The following is a 22,121-nucleotide window of genomic DNA, read 5'->3' on the forward strand; positions in this document are numbered from 1 at the left end:
GTAATACTCCTGTCTTGTTCTGACTGACATCACTACAGCTGGACATACAGCTGGACATACAGCTTGGACATGCAGCTGGACATACAGCTGGACATACAGCTGGACATACAACTGGACATAGAGCTGGACATGCAGCTGGACATACAGCTTGGACATGCAGCTGGACATACAGCTGGACATAGAGCTGGACATACAGCTTGGACATGCAGCTGGACATACAGCTGGACATACAGCTGGACATAGAGCTGGACATACAGCTGGACATACAGCTGGACATAGAGCTGGACATGCAGCTTGTACATACAGCTGGACATACAGCTGGACATACAGCTGGACATACAACTGGACATAGAGCTGGACATGCAGCTGGACATAGAGCTGGACATGCAGCTGGACATAGAGCTGGACATACAGCTGGACATAGAGCTGGACATACAGCTGGACATACAGCTGGACATAGAGCTGGACATGCAGCTTGGACATACAGCTGGACATACAGCTGGACATACAGCTGGACATACAGCTGGACATAGAGCTGGACATGCAGCTGGACATAGAGCTGGACATGCAGCTGGACATGCAGCTGGACATAGAGCTGGACATGCAGCTGGACATAGAGCTAGACATGCAGCTGGACATGCAGCTGGACATACAGCTGGACATACAGCTGGACATACAGCTGGACATACAGCTGGACATAGAGCTGGACATAGAGCTGGACATGCAGCTGGACATAGAGCTGGACATAGAGCTGGACATACAGCTGGACATACAGCTGGACATAGAGCTGGACATAGAGCTGGACATGCAGCTGGACATAGAGCTGGACATAGAGCTGGACATAGAGCTGGACATACAGCTGGACATACAGCTGGTCATAGAGCTGGACATAGAGCTGGACATGCAGCTGGACATACAGCTGGACATAGAGCTGGACATAGAGCTGGACATAGAGCTGGACATACAGCTGGACATACAGCTGGACATGCAGCTGGACATAGAGCTGGACATACAGCTGGACATAGAGCTGGACATACAGCTGGACATAGAGCTGGTCATGCAGCTGGACATAGAGCTGGTCATGCAGCTGGACATAGAGCTGGACATGCAGCTGGACATAGAGCTTGGACATGCAGCTGGACATACAGCTGGACATGCAGCTGGACATGCAGCTGGACATGCAGCTGGACATGCAGCTGGACATAGAGCTGGACATAGAGCTGGATATGCAGCTGGACATACAGCTGGACATGCAGCTGGACATAGAGCTGGACATGCAGCTGGACATAGAGCTGGACATAGAGCTGGACATGCAGCTGGACATAGAGCTGGACATAGAGCTGGACATGCAGCTGGACATAGAGCTGGACATAGAGCTGGACATAGAGCTGGACATACAGCTGGACATAGAGCAGGACATACAGTGCCGTCGGAAAGTATTCAGACCCCTTGACTTTTTCCAAATTTTGTCACGTCACAGCGTTTTTAATCCTAAAAAATGGTTTAAATCAATAAAAATATTCAGCAATCTACACACAATACCCCATAATGACATCACAATACCCCATAATGACATCACAATACCCCATAATGACATCACAATACCCCATAATGACATCACAATACCCCATAATGACAAAGCAAAAACAGGTTTTTAGAATGTTTACTAATGTATTAAAATTAAAATACAGAAATACCTTATTTACATACAGTTGAAGTAGGAAGTTCACATACACTTAGGTTGGAGTCATTAAATCTCGTTTTTCAACCACTCCACAAATTTCTTGTTAATTAACAAACTGTAGTTTTGGCAAGTCGGTTAGGACATCTACTTTGTTCAGTACACAAGTAATTTTTCCAACAATTGTTTACAGACAGATTATTTCACTTATAATTCACTATATCACAATTCCAGTGGGTCAGAAGTTTACATACACTAAGTTGACTGTGCCTTTAAACAGCTTGGAAAATTCCAGAAAATGATGTCATGGCTTTAGAAGCTTCTGATAGGCTAATTGACATCATTTGAGTCAATTGGAGGTTTACCTGTGGATGTATTTCAAGGCCTACCTTCAAACTCAGTGCCTCTTCACTTGACATCATGGGAAAATCAAAAGAAATCAGCCAAGACCTCAGAAAAAAATTGTAGACCTCCACAAGTCTGGTTCATTCTTGGGAGCAATTTCCAAACACCTGAAGGTACCATGTTCATCTGTACAAACAATAGTACGCAAGTATAAACACTATGGGACCACGCAGCCGTCATACCGCTCAGGAAGGAGACGCGTTCGTTCTCCTAGAGATGAACGTACTTTGGTGCGAAAAGTGCAAATCAATACCAGAACAACAGCGAAAGACCTTGTGAAGATATTGGAGGAAACAGGTACAAAAGTATCTATAGCCACAGTAAAACGAGTTCTATATCGACATAACCTCAAAGGCTGCTCAGCAAGGAAGAAGCCACTGCTCCAAAACCGCCATAAAAATGCCAGACTACGGTTTGCAACTGCACATGGGGACAAAATGTCCTCTAGTCTGATGAAACAAAAATAGAACTGTTTGGCCATAATGACCATCATTATGTTTGGAGGAAAAAGGGTGAGGCTTGCAAGCTGAAGAACACCATCCCAACCGTGAAGCACGGGGGAGGCAGCATCATGGTGTGGGGGTGCTTTGCTGCAGGAGGGACTGGTTCACCTCACAAAATAGATGGCATCATGAGGGAGGAAAATTATGTGGATATATTGAAGCAACATCTCAAGACATCAGTCAGGAAGTTAAAGCTTGGTCACAAATCGGTCTTCCAAATGGACAATGACCTCAAGCATACTTCCAAAGTTGTGGCAAAATGGCTTAAGGACAACAAAGTCAAAGTATTGGAGTGGCCATCACAAAGCCCTGACCTCAATTCTACAGAAGATTTGTGGGCAGAACTGAAAAAGCGTGTGCGAGCAAGGAGGCCTACAAACCTGACTCAGTTACACCAGCTCTGTCAGGAGGAATGGGCCAACATTCACCCAACTTATTGTGGGAAGCTTGTGGAAGGCTACCCAAAATGTTTGACCCAAGTTAAACAATTTAAAGACAATGCTACCAAATACTAATTGAGTCTATGTAAACTTCTGACCCACTGGGAATGTGATGAAAGAAATAAAAGCTGAAATAAAAAATTCTCTCTACTATTCTTCTGACATTTCAAATTCTTAAAATAAAGTGGTGATCCTAACTTACCTAAGACAAGTCATTTTTACTTGGATTAAATGTCAGGAATTGTAAAAAAAACTGAGTTTAAATGTATTTGGCTAAGGTGTATGTAAACTTCCGACTTCAACTGTAAGTATTCAGACCCTTTGCTATGAGATTGAAATTGAGCTCAGCTGAATCCTGTTTCCATTGATCATCCTTGAGATGTTTCTACAACTTGATTGGAGTCCATCTGTGGTGAATTCAATTGATTGGACATGATTTGGAAAGGCACACATCTGTCTACATTTGACAGTGCCTGTCAGGGCAAAAACCAAACCATGAGGTTGAAGGAATATTCCGAAGAGCTCCAAGACAGGATTGTGTCGAGGCACAGATCTGGGGAAGGGTAGCAAAACATTTCTGCAGCATTGAAGGTCCCCAAAAACACAGTGGTCTCCATCATTTTTTATTGGAAGAAGTTTGGAACCACCAAGACTCTTCCTAGAGCTGGCCGCCCGGCCAAACTGAGCAATCAGGGGAGAAGGGCCTTGGTCAGGGAGGTGACCAAGAACCTGATGGTCACTCTGACAGAGCTCTAGAGTTCCTCTGAGGAGATGGGAGAACCATCCAGAAGGACAACCATCTCTGCAGCGCTCCACCAATCAGACCTTTATGGTAGAGTGGCCAGACAGAAGCCACTCCTCAGTAAAAGGCACATGACAGCCCACTTGAAGTTTGCCAAACTGCACCTTAAGACTCTCATACCATGAGAAACAAGATTCTCTGGTCTGATGAAACCAATATTGAATTCTTTGGCCTGAATGCCAAGTGTCACGTCTGGAAGAAACCTGGCACCCTCCCTACAGTGAAGCATGGTGGTGGCAGCATCATGCTGTGGGGATGTTATTCAACTGCAGGGACTGGTAGACTAGTCAGGATCAAGGGAAAGATGAACGGAGCAAAGCATAGAGAGATCCTTGAAGAAAACTTACTCCATAGCGCTCAGGACCTCAGACTGGGACGAAGGTTCACCTTCCAACAGGACAACGACCCTAAGCACACAGCCAAGACAACGCAAGAGTGGCTTCGGGACAAGTCTCTGAATGTCCTTGCGTGGCCCAGCCAGAGCCTGGACTTGAACCTGATCAAACATCTCTGGAGAGACCTGGAAATAGCTGTGCAGCGACGCTCCCCATCCAACCTGACAGAGCTTGAGAGGATCTGCAGAGAAGAATGGGAGAAACTCCCCAAATACAGGTGTGCCAAGCTTGTAGCGTCATACCCAAGAAGACTTGAGGCTGTAATCGCTGCCAAAGGTGCTTCTACAAAGTACTAGAGTAAAGGGTCTGAATACTTATGTAAATGTATTATTTCAAATAGCAAAAATTTCAAAACTTGTTTTTGCTTTGTCGTTATGGGATATTGTGTGTAGATTGAGGTGAAAAAAAAACAATTGTAATCCATTTTAGAATAAGGCTGTAACGTAACAAAATGTGGAAAAAGTGAAGGGGTCTGAATACTTTCCGAATGCACCGTAGAGTTCTGCGTATTGGTAATTAAAAATATGCCCCCTTTTAAGATATAATAACTGGATAAAAAAAGTATTATATTTTCATGCAAATTATCACTTTGACTGCAATAGACTGTGGTGTTTTGAAATGTGTGGTCCTTGACCCAATCTAACTGTAGGACAATGGACTTCTTCAAAAAGCGTAACAAATCTCACCCTCTGCTACCAAGTTCAAAAAGTCAAACATAAGAACATTTCTTTCCCGAGACAGATTTTTCCATACATCACATCCACATCAATCGTATGTCATTATGTCACAAGTAAAGACTGCTTACATCAGAGAAGAGCTCATATTTAACAAGCAATGCTGATATAGGTACAACAGAAATGATCAGTGGGTTACAATTATTATTATTATTATTTTAAATATCTGACATTGAAATACTTAATAATACAGACTGTTTTGAAACCAGTTGGATGATGATATTGTCTTGTTCAGTCCAAAAAAAACACAAATTCACAGACATGTATATCGTCTCACATCCATAGATTTTGAATTATGCCGTCATGGGTGGACTGGCGGCCATTTTGACTGTCTCCATAACAGTTATATTTCTACACCACTTACGTTGCATTACAATGGACTTACGTCCCAAATGGCACCCTATTCCCTATATATAGTGCACTACTTTTCACCAGGGCCCATAGGCTCTATGTAGGGAATAGGGTGCCATTTGGGACATCTCGCATAGTTTGTTTGAAATAACAACGATAATTGTTAATAGGCACATCTATGACTACAAGCATGTTCATGTTCAACTCATTCATCTCCTTGATTGATTAGTAGGCCGTTCACTCATCAACTCCCTGATAATCACATCCATCTATAAACACCTGAACGCTTCCTTCATTGATCAAACTGATCAATTAAGTGATTATTAATCATTGAGAAATGACCTGAAGATAGCTTTCTCCACTTCTCTCCTTCCTTCCTTCCTTCCTTCCTTCCTTCCTTCCTTCCTTCCTTCCTTCCTTCCTTCCTTCCTTCCTTCCTTCCTTCCTTCCTTCCTTCCTTCCTTCCTTCCTTCCTTCCTTCCTTCCTTCCTTCCTTCCTTCCTTCCTTCCTTCCTTCCGAGTAACCAATGCTTTCAATCTAAACACGCCATTCAGTTTAAATGAGCTCATTTAGTTAAATGAACTCATGTCTGCTGTTTAGATAACACATATACTGTATCTGTGTGTTTCAAGTTCCATCATCAAATGGTAGGAATGGAAGAGGAGAGGACTTACTGTGTTACTTTATAAATATGGAACTCATTTAAAGCAGATCTAGATTGATAATATATATTTAAACACCTGTCTTACTGAGGAATACTGGTAATATAGAAGGTTACATATAGTCACGAGGTCGACAATGACCACTATTCCCTATATAGTGCACTACTTTAGACCAGAGCCCTATAGAACCCTATTCCCTACATAGTGCACTACTTTAAACAGGGCCCATATTGCACGATAGGAAAAGGGTGCCATTTGGGACGAAGTCTGGTTTCCAGTGATTCCACAGAGTCTGACATCCTTCCCCACATCACTGAGATAATAGAATAGGATCACTTGACAAGCTTACACACTCTGGGGGGAAAAAGGGTTCCAAAAAGGGTTCATTGGCTATCCCTGTGGAAGAACCCTTGGAAGAACAATTGTGGGTTCCATGTAGAACTCTTTTGGGTTCCATGTAGAACCCTTTTGGGTTCCATGTAGAGCCCTCTGTGAAAAGGGTTCTACATGGAACTGAAAAAGGTTCTACATGGAACTGAAAAAGGTTCTACCTGGAACTGAAAAAGGTTCTACGTGGAACTGAAAAAGGTTCTACGTGGAACTGAAAAAGGTTCTACGTGGAACTGAAAAAGGTTCTACCTGAAACCAAAAGGGTTCTTCAAAGGGTTCTCCCACAGGGACAGCTGAAGAACCATTTTAGGTTCTACATAGCATCTTTTATTTTCTGAGAGTGTAATGTCTCTGTGTTGAACCAATACTCAACCAGCCATATCCCATGGGTCTCTCTGGATTCCAGTGTGGGGCTGGATGTTACTTCCTGGTTGGTCCATCCAGTAGGTCACGTGACAGGTCATGTGATCAAAATACTTAGTAAAATAAATACTTGTGGTTGTCTTGCTGTCTCCTCCTCTCTCCATCCCTTCATCTCTCTATCCCTCTATCCATCTATCCCTACATTCCTTATAGTCACAGAACACAAGGGAGGACTGTCTACTCCTCCTCCTCCTCTTCTTCTTCCTCTTCTTCTTCCTCTCCATCCTCATTAGCGTAAAGCCCCGCCTCCCACCTCAGCGCCATGTTGCTTTTCCTGCGTGTGACGCGGGTGGCCTCCAGAACCTGGTAACCCAGAAAACAAAACAAAAGGTCAGTCAACAGGCAGAACAAACACGACCTTCAGGTTCTACTAACACTAGAGAACCTTCAGGTTCTACTAACACTAGAGAACCTTCAGGTTCTACTAACACTATAGAGAACCTTCAGGTTCTACTAACACTAGAGAACCTTCAGGTTCTACTAACACTAGAGAACCTTCAGGTTCTACTAACACTAGAGAACCTTCAGGTTCTACTAACACTATAGAGAACCTTCAGGTTCTACTAACACTATAGAGAACCTTCAGGTCTACTAACACTATAGAGAACCTTCAGGTCTACTAACACTATAGAGAACCTTCAGGTCTACTAACACTATAGAGAACCTTCAGGTTCTACTAACACTATAGAGAACCTTCAGGTTCTACTAACACTATAGAGAACCTTCAGGTTCTACTAACACTATAGAGAACCTTCAGGTTCTACTAACACTATAGAGAACCTTCAGGTTCTACTAACACTATAGAGAACCTTCAGGTTCTACTAACACTATAGAGAACCTTCAGGTTCTACTAACACTATAGAGAACCTTCAGGTCTACTAACACTACAGAGAACCTTCAGGTTCTACTAACACTAGAGAACCTTCAGGTCTACTAACACTATAGAGAACCTTCAGGTTCTACTAACACTATAGAGAACCTTCAGGTTCTACTAACACTACAGAGAACCTTCAGGTTCTACTAACACTATAGAGAACCTTCAGGTTCTACTAACACTATAGAGAACCTTCAGGTCTACTAACACTATAGAGAACCTTCAGGTTCTACTAACACTATAGAGAACCTTCAGGTTCTACTAACACTATAGAGACCTTCAGGTTCTACTAACACTATAGAGAACCTTCAGGTTCTACTAACACTATAGAGAACCTTCAGGTTCTACTAACACTATAGAGAACCTTCAGGTTCTACTAACACTATAGAGAACCTTCAGGTCTACTAACACTACAGAGAACCTTCAGGTTCTACTAACACTAGAGAACCTTCAGGTCTACTAACACTATAGAGAACCTTCAGGTTCTACTAACACTATAGAGAACCTTCAGGTTCTACTAACACTACAGAGAACCTTCAGGTTCTACTAACACTATAGAGAACCTTCAGGTTCTACTAACACTATAGAGAACCTTCAGGTCTACTAACACTATAGAGAACCTTCAGGTTCTACTAACACTATAGAGAACCTTCAGGTTCTACTAACACTATAGAGAACCTTCAGGTTCTACTAACACTATAGAGAACCTTCAGGTTCTACTAACACTATAGAGAACCTTCAGGTTCTACTAACACTATAGAGAACCTTCAGGTCTACTAACACTATAGAGAACCTTCAGGTTCTACTAACACTATAGAGAACCTTCAGGTCTACTAACACTATAGAGAACCTTCAGGTTCTACTAACACTAGAGAACCGTCAGGTCTACTAACACTATAGAGAACCTTCAGGTTCTACTAACACTATAGAGAACCTTCAGGTTCTACTAACACTATAGAGAACCTTCAGGTTCTACTAACACTATAGAGAACCTTCAGGTTCTACTAACACTATAGAGAACCTTCAGGTCTACTAACACTACAGAGAACCTTCAGGTTCTACTAACACTAGAGAACCTTCAGGTCTACTAACACTATAGAGAACCTTCAGGTTCTACTAACACTATAGAGAACCTTCAGGTTCTACTAACACTACAGAGAACCTTCAGGTTCTACTAACACTATAGAGAACCTTCAGGTTCTACTAACACTATAGAGAACCTTCAGGTCTACTAACACTATAGAGAACCTTCAGGTTCTACTAACACTATAGAGAACCTTCAGGTTCTACTAACACTATAGAGAACCTTCAGGTTCTACTAACACTATAGAGAACCTTCAGGTTCTACTAACACTATAGAGAACCTTCAGGTTCTACTAACACTATAGAGAACCTTCAGGTCTACTAACACTATAGAGAACCTTCAGGTTCTACTAACACTATAGAGAACCTTCAGGTCTACTAACACTATAGAGAACCTTCAGGTTCTACTAACACTAGAGAACCGTCAGGTCTACTAACACTATAGAGAACCTTCAGGTTCTACTAACACTATAGAGAACCTTCAGGTTCTACTAACACTACAGAGAACCTTCAGGTTCTACTAACACTATAGAGAACCTTCAGGTCTACTAACACTATAGAGAACCTTCAGGTTCTACTAACAATATAGAGAACCTTCAGGTTCTACTAACACTACAGAGAACCTTCAGGTTCTACTAACACTATAGAGAACCTTCAGGTCTACTAACACTATAGAGAACCTTCAGGTTCTACTAACACTATAGAGAACCTTCAGGTCTACTAACACTATAGAGAACCTTCAGGTTCTACTAACACTACAGAGAACCTTCAGGTCTACTAACACTATAGAGAACCTGCAGGTTCTACTAACACTATAGAGAACCTGCAGGTTCTACTAACACTATAGAGAACCTTCAGGTTCTACTAACACTATAGAGAACCAGGAGATGCAGTCTCCTGAGGCGATAAATCAAGGATCAGTGTTTTAATTAAGTGTTATCCTCTGGTCATCCATTGCACATCTTGTTGTAAAGTTTTATACCCAATGAAATGAGAATTAAAAGTTATATTCAATTGAATTGAAGTTTCTGTTCTAGTTGCTAGATTCCATTGGTATTGCAGTATATAGGGTATTGTTTATCCTATCTTTACTCACGGCCGCCATATAACCACAGTACACCCCGTATAAACCCCACACGGAACTGTACACAGGCTGACATGCATGCACACCAACACAACAACACGTTACCCGGGCATCAAGACACACTGCAGGAGGGTAAGAGGAAGGAAACGGGCTAACCCTTACCCCCTACTGAATCAGAGAGGTGCAGAGGTACAGGAAGCAGTTTGCTGTTATTGGGGTTAACTGCCTTGCTCGAGGGGCAGAACGTTCCACCTTGCCAGCTCTGGGATTCAAACCAGCGACCTTACGGTTACTGGCCTAATGCTCTTAACCACTAGGCTACATTTTATATTGATTTAACCTTTATTTAACTAGCAGGCTAGCAGGGTTACTATAGGCAGTCCTGTAGGTGGGAGAGTGAGAGAGGCAGTGAAGGGGATTATGTTGTCTTGGTGCCGCAGTGGGTCGGAGGTACCAGGAAGGAGCCATTGCGTTTGAGCAAACATGTCTGAGTGCAGGTCAGAGTGAGTGAGCAAACACAAACACACACACTGTCTGAATGCCAAATGGCACCCTATTCCCTATTTAGTGCACAACAAAAGTAGTGCACTATATCGTAGTGCACCAAATAGGGAATAGTGTCAGTGGCGTGTATTCATGAATGCCAAGCTTCCCCCCCCAAAAAAATGTACCAAGAAAAAAAAAATACAACAAAAAATACAAAATAATTAAACTTTCGTCTTTCTGTGTTTCATAAATTCTCTTCAATTCCCAAGTGTCTGAATGTATCTCACCGGAGAAAGCATCCGAGGGAACAGAACCCTCTGTTTCACTGTAGTAAATGAAGTGTAGCCCATTTATCTGATGCTGTCTGGTCAAATAGAGTATGATATTGTGGCCGCCTGTAACGTTGAATGCAAGCGAAGCCAGCGAGCATTTGGCTTCCCTTGATAAAAAAAAATATTATAAAAAAATAATGGCCAATCAGCGTTGCGCTAAACTAAGTTGAGCTCAACTGTGAATGGTCCTGGCGCACCAACAAAACAAAAAAAATGTCAAGGGAAGCCAGTTTGGATTTGGCTTCAGTCCAATCACATCACATCAAGCCAAACATCATTGACAGGAAAAACTTTAATTGTTGCATCTCGTTGTGTCGTTGTCCTCCGGTGGCTAGCTTGCGATTTCCTAAATTATCCATGGGATGAAGATAGGGATTTGGACTTGTGGTTAATTCTCTGTACTGGCCAATGATTATAACGGCGATTCTGATCCAACCATTAATTCATACATTGTTTTGCTCCTGGCCTGAGAGGATGGAAGTTCAATGTGTAGCTGGATGTAGAAGGCTAATGTTAACTAGCTAACGTTGTCCACGAATGGAAGTTAAATATGTAGCTAGATGTAGAAGGCTAATGTTAACTAGCTAACGTTGTCCACGAATGGAAGTTAGTCTAGCGAGTAAGTATTTTAGCCGGGTAGCCTAGAACAACAAACAATTAAAGCGTCTACTGTATGACACAAGTCATAGACCGTATAAGCACCATGAAAAAGGAGGATGGCATTGGTGTTTCTCAACGAGTAGGGTGAGTCAACATGTTTTTCTACTTCCACACACAAATCAGAACCATGGACATCCACATCATATTTAGCTGACTATTATTTAGTTGATTGGACTAAAATATTTTTAGTATCTTTGAGTTGTCACTGTATGAGATTAAACAGAGGTGATTTGTGGTTGAAATGGTGCTGGAATAGTGGAGGCAGCTCCTGTTTTCTTTGCGACTTGCGGTAAAACTCTGTGGTTCTAAATCAATAGTTGTTTAGTAGTCTGGAAGTGTTGAAAACATGAACTTGCTTGACCCCTGCAGTAGGTCATGTAACTGTTTGTCACATGCAATATTTGCTTTGTGGATTTCACCAGACAGATGTTGCTCTCCGGTTTGGTGATGAAACAAAGGCGTGGTTGAATTTATTAATTCATTCTTATTGTCTCGGCCTTTCGGCCTATATATCACGGTTGCAAGGCATATGAACTAACAGGTTACAGAGCAAACACACTTATCACAACACATAGATTGTAATATAGCTTTTTGTTTTCTGGCTTGGCTTCCCCGCTGCATCATAATGTAGTAATGTCCTGATGCATCATAATGTAGTAATGTCCTGATGCATCATAATGTAGTAATGTCCTGATGCATCATAATGTAGTAATGTCCTGATGCGTCATAATGTAGTAATGTCCTGATGCATCATAATGTAGTAATGTCCTGATGCATCATAATGTAGTAATGTAGTAATGTCCTGATGCGTCATAATGTAGTAATGTCCTGATGCATCGTAATGTACTAATGTCCCGCTGCATCGTAATGTAGTAATGTCCTGATGCATCGTAATGTAGTAATGTAGTAATGTCCTGATGCGTCATAATGTAGTAATGTAGTAATGTCCTGATGCATCTCTAGGCCTCATAATGTAGTAATGTCCTGATGCATTGTAATGTAGTAATGTCCTGATGCATCGTAATGTAGTAATGTCCTGATGCGTCATAATGTAGTAATGTAGTAATGTCCTGATGCATCTCTAGGCCTCATAATGTAGTAATGTCCTGATGCATTGTAATGTAGTAATGTCCTGATGCATCGTAATGTAGTAATGTCCTGATGCGTCATAATGTAGTAATGTAGTAATGTCCTGATGCATCTCTAGGCCTCATAATGTAGTAATGTCCTGATGCATCATAATGTAGTAATGTCCTGATGCATCATAATGTAGTAATGTCCTGATGCATTGTAATGTAGTAATGTCCTGATGCATCTCTAGGCATCACCAACACCTTGGTCATAGAAGTCATAGGGTCATAGAAGTTGAATCCCTAGAACGGTCATCCCATTTCAAGTCAATATAGCCATTTTAGTTATTCTATATTTCTATGGTTGAGGTCATGCGAAGCCCAATGGACAACAGGACAAGCAACATGCAAGGCCACCAACACAGCATGGCCCCCTATTCCCTATTTAGTGCACTACTTTTGACCAGAGCCCTGTGATACGCACACATAACAGGAGAGCAAGCCTGTAAGCAGAAAGCAGAGCGTTGGACAGGTAGATACCTCTGTAGTATCCTTCCTAGAGCGCATCAAACAGGTGTACTGACAGACAGACAGACGGAGAGGAGACAGACGGAGAGGAGACAGACGGACAGAGAGGAGAGGAGACGGAGAGGAGAGGAGAAAGACGGAGAAGAGACAGACGGAGAGGAGACAGACAGACAGAGAGTAGAGGGACGGGACGAGATGAGACAGAGGGGAAAGACAGACAGGGGAGACAGACAGGGGAGACAGACAGAGGAGAAAGACAGAGGGGAGACAGACAGACAGATAGAGAATAAACATTAGAGGGACAACATAAAGTAAAGAATAACAACAGTGATAATGCAAAGTATGTTCCATGTGGCACCCTATTCCCTATGTAGTGCACTACTTTTAACCAGGGCTCATAGGACACAGGGGAAAGTCGTGCACTATGTAGGTAATAGGGTGTCACTTGGGACTTAGTCAGGAGATATAAAACTGCTTCTACACCGCTTAGAAGCATCTATTGTGTAATGATAATTACAGTAAGTTGTTACCACACATTCACTAGCAGCTGTCCATATTCAAGAGGCTCAAAGGTCCACAAAATCTTTGAAAGTCCAATTTAGAGTTTTTGTAAAAATGAATGTAAAGGATTTTATTGTATTATCATATTAAGTCAATATGTAATTATATTGAGGGGGAAATCCATTATATTAATATGATTCTAATGCTGATTACACTGTAAATAGTCCCTTTTTTCGTTTAGTGTCAATTCACTTCCTTTTCACAGGAAAGCCCCCTGTGATGATCTGGAGTGTCACAACAGTCTGGAGTGTCACGACCTTCGCTGCTAGTGACTCAGTGAGGAGCGGATGTCTACGCCCCCCCCCCCAAAAAATATATTTTTTACATTTTAGTCATTTAGCAGACACTCTTATCCAGAGCAACTTACATTTTCATACCTTTTCCCCTGTACTGGTCCCCCCGTGGGAACCGAACCCACAACCCTGTCGTTGCAAGCGCCAAGCGTCATGCTCTACTATATACCAACTGAGCCAGACGAGATGTATATGAACCCTAGATTGCTGATGCTATTGACCATTGAGAATGTTTGAAGCCACCGGTCGGCCATATTGACACTCCCCAGTAGGAACAGTCCTCCATAGGAACGAATGGAAGTCTACAGTATTTCAATTAATTGTTTGAAGGACAAAATGAAATGTATTTAAGGTATTTTTGTTGATGTAGTGAGGACATTAGTAATCTCAAAAAATTATATTAAGGAACATTTATATTTAAAAAAAAGTATATATATTTAATTAGCATGTTTAACTGACATAATAATTTAAAAATATGCATTAAGGTGTCTGTAATAGAATAAACATAACGTAGATAAATAAATAAAAGCGTTTCTATATCTTCTTAAATATCATTTTTTATCAACGGTGGGGGAATACCAAGATGGAGGCACAGTTGGCTCCAACACAGCACCCACTATGTGCCATCTAGAATATATATTTAAATAATTCATCCCAAATCTACCTTATTCCCTATTTACTGCACTACTTTTGACCAGAGCCAATGAGCTAGTGCCAATAAGCTAGTGCACTATATAAGGAATAGAATGCCATTGGGGACGCATTCACTGTCAGGGAGAAACGAATGCCTTCTGGCATTACATAAAACCTCACAATGAAACGCAACAGAATGCAACTGTGCTATACTAAGCATAAGATAAGGAGTGGAACGATAGCACAAACAGGTCATGTACCCAGGCTACTGTAGGTCACTAAACCCTGAGAAAGGCAGACCAATGAGCACCAGGAGAGAACATGGATAGTAGTAGTACTACTACTACTACTACTACTACTACTACTACTACTACTACTACTACTGCTACTGCTGCTACTGCTGCTGCTGCTGCTGCTGCTGCTGCTACTGCTACTACTGCTACTGCTACTACTACTACTACTGCTACTACTACTGCTACTGCTACTGCTACTACTACTACTACTACTACTACTGCTACTGCTACTACTACTACTGCTACTACTACTGCTACTGCTACTGCTACTGCTACTACTGCTACTGCTACTGCTACTGCTACTACTACTGCTACTGCTACTGCTACTGCTACTACTACTACTACTACTCTACTGCTACTGCTACTGCTACTACTACTACTACTGCTACTGCTACTACTACTACTACTACTGCTACTACCACTACTACTACTACTGATACTACTACTACTGCTACTACTACTCACGCTGTTGTCCTCTACTTTCTCCCGGCGCTTCACTTTGTGACTCTCGTAGTCCTCCATCAGGGTCTGCATGAAGTTTTTGGGGCGACCGCTGCCCCCGGAGTCATCACTGCCCAGGTCCGAGAGAGGCGAGGGCAGAGGACCCTCAAACGAGGAGGGGGAAGCAGGAGGCACAGGACGAATCTTCTCAATCTTACCTGCAGACAAAAGGTTGGAATCAACATTGTAAAAGAACATGCTAATACAATTTATTTTGTCAATAATACACTGGTGTAAAGTACTTAAGTAAAAATACTGTAAAGTATTACTTTACTTCAATATTTATATATATATATATTTTTTATTTTATTTTTATTTTTATTTTAAATTTTATCCCCTTTTCTCCCCAATTTTCGTGGTATCCAATCGCTAGTAATTACTATCTTGTCTCATCGCTACAACTCCCGTACGGGCTCGGGAGAGACGAAGGTCGAAAGCCATGCGTCCTCCAAAGCACAACCCAACCAAGCCGCACTGCTTCTTTAACACAGCGCGCCTCCAACCCGGAAGCCAGCCGCACCAATGTGTCGGAGGAAACACCGTGCACCTGGCCCCCTTGGTTAGCACGCACTGCGCCCGGCCCGCCACAGGAGTCGCTGGAGCGCGATGAGACAAGGATATCCCTACCGGCCAAACCCACCCTAACCCGGACGACGCTAGCCCAATTGTGCGTCGCCCCACGGACCTCCCGGTCGCGGACGGCTGCGACAGAGCCTGGGCGCGAACCCAGAGACTCTGGTGGCGCAGTTAGCACTGCGATGCAGTGCCCTAGACCACTGCGCCACCCGGGAGGCCCCAATATTTATATTTTTGACTACTTTTTCATTTTCCTTCTTTACTCCATACATTCTCCTTGACACCCAAAAGTACTTGGTACATTTAGAATGTTTAGCAGGACAAGAAAATAGTAAAATTCATGCACTTATCAACAGAACATCCCTGGTCATCCCTACTGCCTCTGATCTGGAGGATTCACTAAACAGACAACAACCCTGGTCATCCCTACTGTCTCTGATCTGGAGGACTCACTAAACAGAGAACATCCCTGGTCATCCCTACTGCCTCTGATCTGGAGGACTCACTAAACAGAGAACATCCCTGGTCATCCCTACTGCCTCTGATCTGGAGGACTCACTAAACAGAGAACATCCCTGGTCATCCCTACTGCCTCTGATCTGGAGGACTCACTAAACAGAGAACATCCCTGGTCATCCCTACTGCCTCTGGTCTGGAGGACTCACTAAACAGAGAACATCCCTGGTCATCCCTACTGCCTCTGATCTGGAGGATTCACTAAACAGACAACAACCCTGGTCATCCCTACTGTCTCTGATCTGGAGGACTCACTAAACAGAGAACATCCCTGGTCATCCCTACTGCCTCTGATCTGGAGGACTCACTAAACAGAGAACATCCCTGGTCATCCCTACTGCCTCTGATCTGGAGGACTCACTAAACAGAGAACATCCCTGGTCATCCCTACTGCCTCTGATCTGGAAGACTCACTAAACAGAGAACATCCCTGGTCATCCCTACTGCCTCTGATCTGGAGTACTCACTAAACAGACAACAACCCTGGTCATCCCTACTGTCTCTGATCTGGAGGACTCACTAAACAGAGAACATCCCTGGTCATCCCTACTGCCTCTGATCTGGAGTACTCACTAAACAGACAACAACCCTGGTCATCCCTACTGTCTCTGATCTGGAGGACTCACTAAACAGACAACAACCCTGGTCATCCCTACTGTCTCTGATCTGGGGGACTCACTAAACAGAGAACATCCCTGGTCATCCCTACTGCCTCTGATCTGGAGGACTCACTAAACAGAGAACATCCCTGGTCATCCCTACTGTCTCTGATCTGGAGGACTCACTAAACAGAGAACATCCCTGGTCATCCCTACTGTCTCTGATCTGGAGGACTCACTAAACAGAGAACATCCCTGGTCATCCCTAATGTCTCTGATCTGGAGGACTCACTAAACAGAGAACATCCCTGGTCATCCCTACTGTCTCTGATCTGGAGGACTCATTAAACAGAGAACATCCCTGGTCTATAGTGGTTTCATTACTAACATAGGACTATAGTGGTGAACATAACTAACATAGGACTATAGTGGTTTCATAACTAACATAGGACTATAGTGGTGAACATAACTAACATAGGACTATAGTGGTTTCATAACTAACATAGGACTATAGTGGTTTCATTACTAACATAGGACTATAGTGGTTTCATTACTAACATAGGACTATAGTGGTGAACATAACTAACATAGGACTATAGTGGTTTCATTACTAACATAGGACTATAGTGGTTTCATTACTAACATAGGACTATAGTGGTTTCATTACTAACATAGGACTATAGTGGTTTCATTACTAACATAGGACTATAGTGGTTTCATAACTAACATAGGACTATAGTGGTGAACATAACTAACATAGGACTATAGTGGTGAACATAACTAACATAGGACTATAGTGGTTTCATTACTAACATAGGACTATAGTGGTTTCATTACTAACATAGGACTATAGTGGTTTCATTACTAACATAGGACTATAGTGGTTTCATTACTAACATAGGACTATAGTGGTTTCATAACTAACATAGGACTATAGTGGTGAACATAACTAACATAGGACTATAGTGGTGAACATAACTAACATAGGACTATAGTGGTTTCATAACTAACATAGGACTATAGTGGTTTCATTACTAACATAGGACTATAGTGGTTTCATAACTAACATAGGACTATAGTGGTTTCATTACTAACATAGGACTATAGTGGTTTCATTACTAACATAGGACTATAGTGGTTTCATTACTAACATAGGACTATAGTGGTTTCATAACTAACATAGGACTATAGTGGTTTCATAACTAACATAGGACTATAGTGGTTTCATAACTAACATAGGACTATAGTGGTTTCATAACTAACATAGGACTATAGTGGTTTCATAACTAACATAGGACTATAGTGGTTTCATAACTAACATAGGACTATAGTGGTTTCATTACTAACATAGGACTATAGTGGTTTCATAACTAACATAGGACTATAGTGGTTTCATTACTAACATAGGACTATAGTGGTTTCATTACTAACATAGGACTATAGTGGTGAACATAACTAACATAGGACTATAGTGGTTTCATAACTAACATAGGACTATAGTGGTTTCATAACTAACATAGGACTATAGTGGTTTCATAACTAACATAGGACTATAGTGGTTTCATTACTAACATAGGACTATAGTGGTGAACATAACTAACATAGGACTATAGTGGTTTCATATCTAACATAGGACTATAGTGGTTTCATTACTAACATAGGACTATAGTGGTTTCATTACTAACATAGGACTATAGTGGTTTCATAACTAACATAGGACTATAGTGGTTTCATTACTAACATAGGACTATAGTGGTTTCATTACTAACATAGGACTATAGTGGTTTCATAACTAACATAGGACTATAGTGGTTTCATTACTAACATAGGACTATAGTGGTTTCATTACTAACATAGGACTATAGTGGTTTCATAACTAACATAGGACTATAGTGGTTTCATTACTAACATAGGACTATAGTGGTTTCATAACTAACATAGGACTATAGTGGTTTCATTACTAACATAGGACTATAGTGGTTTCATTACTAACATAGGACTATAGTGGTTTCATAACTAACATAGGACTATAGTGGTTTCATTACTAACATAGGACTATAGTGGTTTCATAACTAACATAGGACTATAGTGGTTTCATTACTAACATAGGACTATAGTGGTTTCATTACTAACATAGGACTATAGTGGTGAACATAACTAACATAGGACTATAGTGGTTTCATTACTAACATAGGACTATAGTGGTTTCATTACTAACATAGGACTATAGTGGTTTCATTACTAACATAGGACTATAGTGGTTTCATTACTAACATAGGACTATAGTGGTTTCATAACTAACATAGGACTATAGTGGTGAACATAACTAACATAGGACTATAGTGGTGAACATAACTAACATAGGACTATAGTGGTTTCATTACTAACATAGGACTATAGTGGTTTCATTACTAACATAGGACTATAGTGGTTTCATAACTAACATAGGACTATAGTGGTTTCATTACTAACATAGGACTATAGTGGTTTCATAACTAACATAGGACTATAGTGGTTTCATAACTAACATAGGACTATAGTGGTTTCATAACTAACATAGGACTATAGTGGTTTCATTACTAACATAGGACTATAGTGGTTTCATTACTAACATAGGACTATAGTGGTTTCATTACTAACATAGGACTATAGTGGTTTCATAACTAACATAGGACTATAGTGGTTTCATTACTAACATAGGACTATAGTGGTGAACATAACTAACATAGGACTATAGTGGTTTCATTACTAACATAGGACTATAGTGGTTTCATTACTAACATAGGACTATAGTGGTTTCATTACTAACATAGGACTATAGTGGTGAACATAACTAACATAGGACTATAGTGGTTTCATTACTAACATAGGACTATAGTGGTGAACATAACTAACATAGGACTATAGTGGTTTCATTACTAACATAGGACTATAGTGGTTTCATTACTAACATAGGACTATAGTGGTTTCATAACTAACATAGGACTATAGTGGTTTCATAACTAACATAGGACTATAGTGGTTTCATTACTAACATAGGACTATAGTGGTTTCATTACTAACATAGGACTATAGTGGTGAACATAACTAACATAGGACTATAGTGGTGAACATAACTAACATAGGACTATAGTGGTGAACATAACTAACATAGGACTATAGTGGTGAACATAACTAACATAGGACTATAGTGGTTTCATTACTAACATAGGACTATAGTGGTTTCATTACTAACATAGGACTATAGTGGTGAACATAACTAACATAGGACTATAGTGGTGAACATAACTAACATAGGACTATAGTGGTTTCATTACTAACATAGGACTATAGTGGTTTCATTACTAACATAGGACTATAGTGGTGAACATAACTAACATAGGACTATAGTGGTTTCATTACTAACATAGGACTATAGTGGTTTCATTACTAACATAGGACTATAGTGGTTTCATTACTAACATAGGACTATAGTGGTTTCATTACTAACATAGGACTATAGTGGTGAACATAACTAACATAGGACTATAGTGGTGAACATAACTAACATAGGACTATAGTGGTTTCATAACTAACATAGGACTATAGTGGTGAACATAACTAACATAGGACTATAGTGGTTTCATTACTAACATAGGACTATAGTGGTTTCATTACTAACATAGGACTATAGTGGTTTCATTACTAACATAGGACTATAGTGGTGAACATTACTAACATAGGACTATAGTGGTTTCATTACTAACATAGGACTATAGTGGTTTCATAACTAACATAGGACTATAGTGGTTTCATAACTAACATAGGACTATAGTGGTTTCATAACTAACATAGGACTATAGTGGTTTCATAACTAACATAGGACTATAGTGGTGAACATAACTAACATAGGACTATAGTGGTGAACATTACTAACATAGGACTATAGTGGTTTCATTACTAACATAGGACTATAGTGGTTTCATAACTAACATAGGACTATAGTGGTTTCATTACTAACATAGGACTATAGTGGTGAACATAACTAACATAGGACTATAGTGGTTTCATAACTAACATAGGACTATAGTGGTGAACATAACTAACATAGGACTATAGTGGTTTCATTACTAACATAGGACTATAGTGGTTTCATAACTAACATAGGACTATAGTGGTTTCATAACTAACATAGGACTATAGTGGTTTCATAACTAACATAGGACTATAGTGGTTTCATTACTAACATAGGACTATAGTGGTTTCATAACTAACATAGGACTATAGTGGTTTCATACTAACATAGGACTATAGTGGTTTCATAACTAACATAGGACTATAGTGGTTCATTACTAAAATAGGAACTACTAGTGGTTTTCATTCCTACAATAGGACTATAGTGGTGAACATAACTAACATAGGACTATAGTGGTTACATAACTAACATAGGACTATAGTGGTTTAACATTACTAACATAGACTATAGTGGTTTCATAACTAACATAGGACTATAGTGGAGTTCCATAACTAACATAGGACTATAGTGGTTTCATTAACTAACATAGGACTATAGTGGTGAACTAACATAACATAGGACTATAGTGGTTTCATTACTAACATAGGACTATAGCGGGTTTACATTACTAACATAGGACTATAGTGTTTCAATTACTAACATAGGACTATAGTGGTTTCATTACACATAGGACTATAGTGGTTTCATAACTAACATAGGACTATAGTGGTGACATTAACTAACATAGGACTATAGTGGTTTCATACTAACATAGGACTATAGTGGTTTCATTACTACACCAGGACCTATAGTGGTTGACATAACTAACATAGGACTATAGTGGTTTCATACTAACATAGGACTATAGTGGTTTCATTACTAACATAGGACTATAGTGGTTTCATAACTAACATAGGACTATAGTGGTTTCATTACTAACATAGGACTATAGTGGTTTCCAATATCGAACATAGGACTAGTGGTAAAAGACATAGTGGTATCATATCTAACATAGGACTATCGTGGTGTTACATAACTAACATAGTGGTCTCATTACAACATAACATAGGAATATAGTGGTTTCATCTAACATAGGACTTATAGTGGTTTCATTATAACATAGACATAGTGGTTAACATCCATACGACATGGGACTATAGTGGTTTCATACTAACATAAGGACTATAGTGGTTTCATACTAACATAGAGACGTCTTTTTTTTTTTTATAGTTGGTTTCATTACTAACATTA

The 22,121-nt window shown here is 40.6% G+C and overlaps 1 protein-coding gene across 1 annotated transcript in view; it reads right to left on the reverse strand.

The window, feature by feature from the left end:
• Window positions 1-5,032: 5,032 nt before the first annotated feature.
• LOC120035661 (A-kinase anchor protein 2) overlaps window positions 5,033-22,121 on the reverse strand; it is a 54,419-nt gene continuing 37,330 nt past the window's right edge. Inside the window, exons 3-4 of the mRNA XM_038982237.1 lie at window positions 15,150-15,343; window positions 5,033-7,090 (exon numbers count right to left, since the gene is read on the reverse strand). Coding sequence (XP_038838165.1) covers window positions 6,965-7,090; window positions 15,150-15,343 — 320 coding nt within the window. The 3' untranslated portion in view covers window positions 5,033-6,964. The remainder of the gene's footprint in view (window positions 7,091-15,149; window positions 15,344-22,121) is intronic.

This window comes from Salvelinus namaycush, unplaced genomic scaffold (genome assembly GCF_016432855.1).
Source record: "Salvelinus namaycush isolate Seneca unplaced genomic scaffold, SaNama_1.0 Scaffold1083, whole genome shotgun sequence".
Classification (NCBI taxonomy): domain Eukaryota; kingdom Metazoa; phylum Chordata; class Actinopteri; order Salmoniformes; family Salmonidae; genus Salvelinus; species Salvelinus namaycush.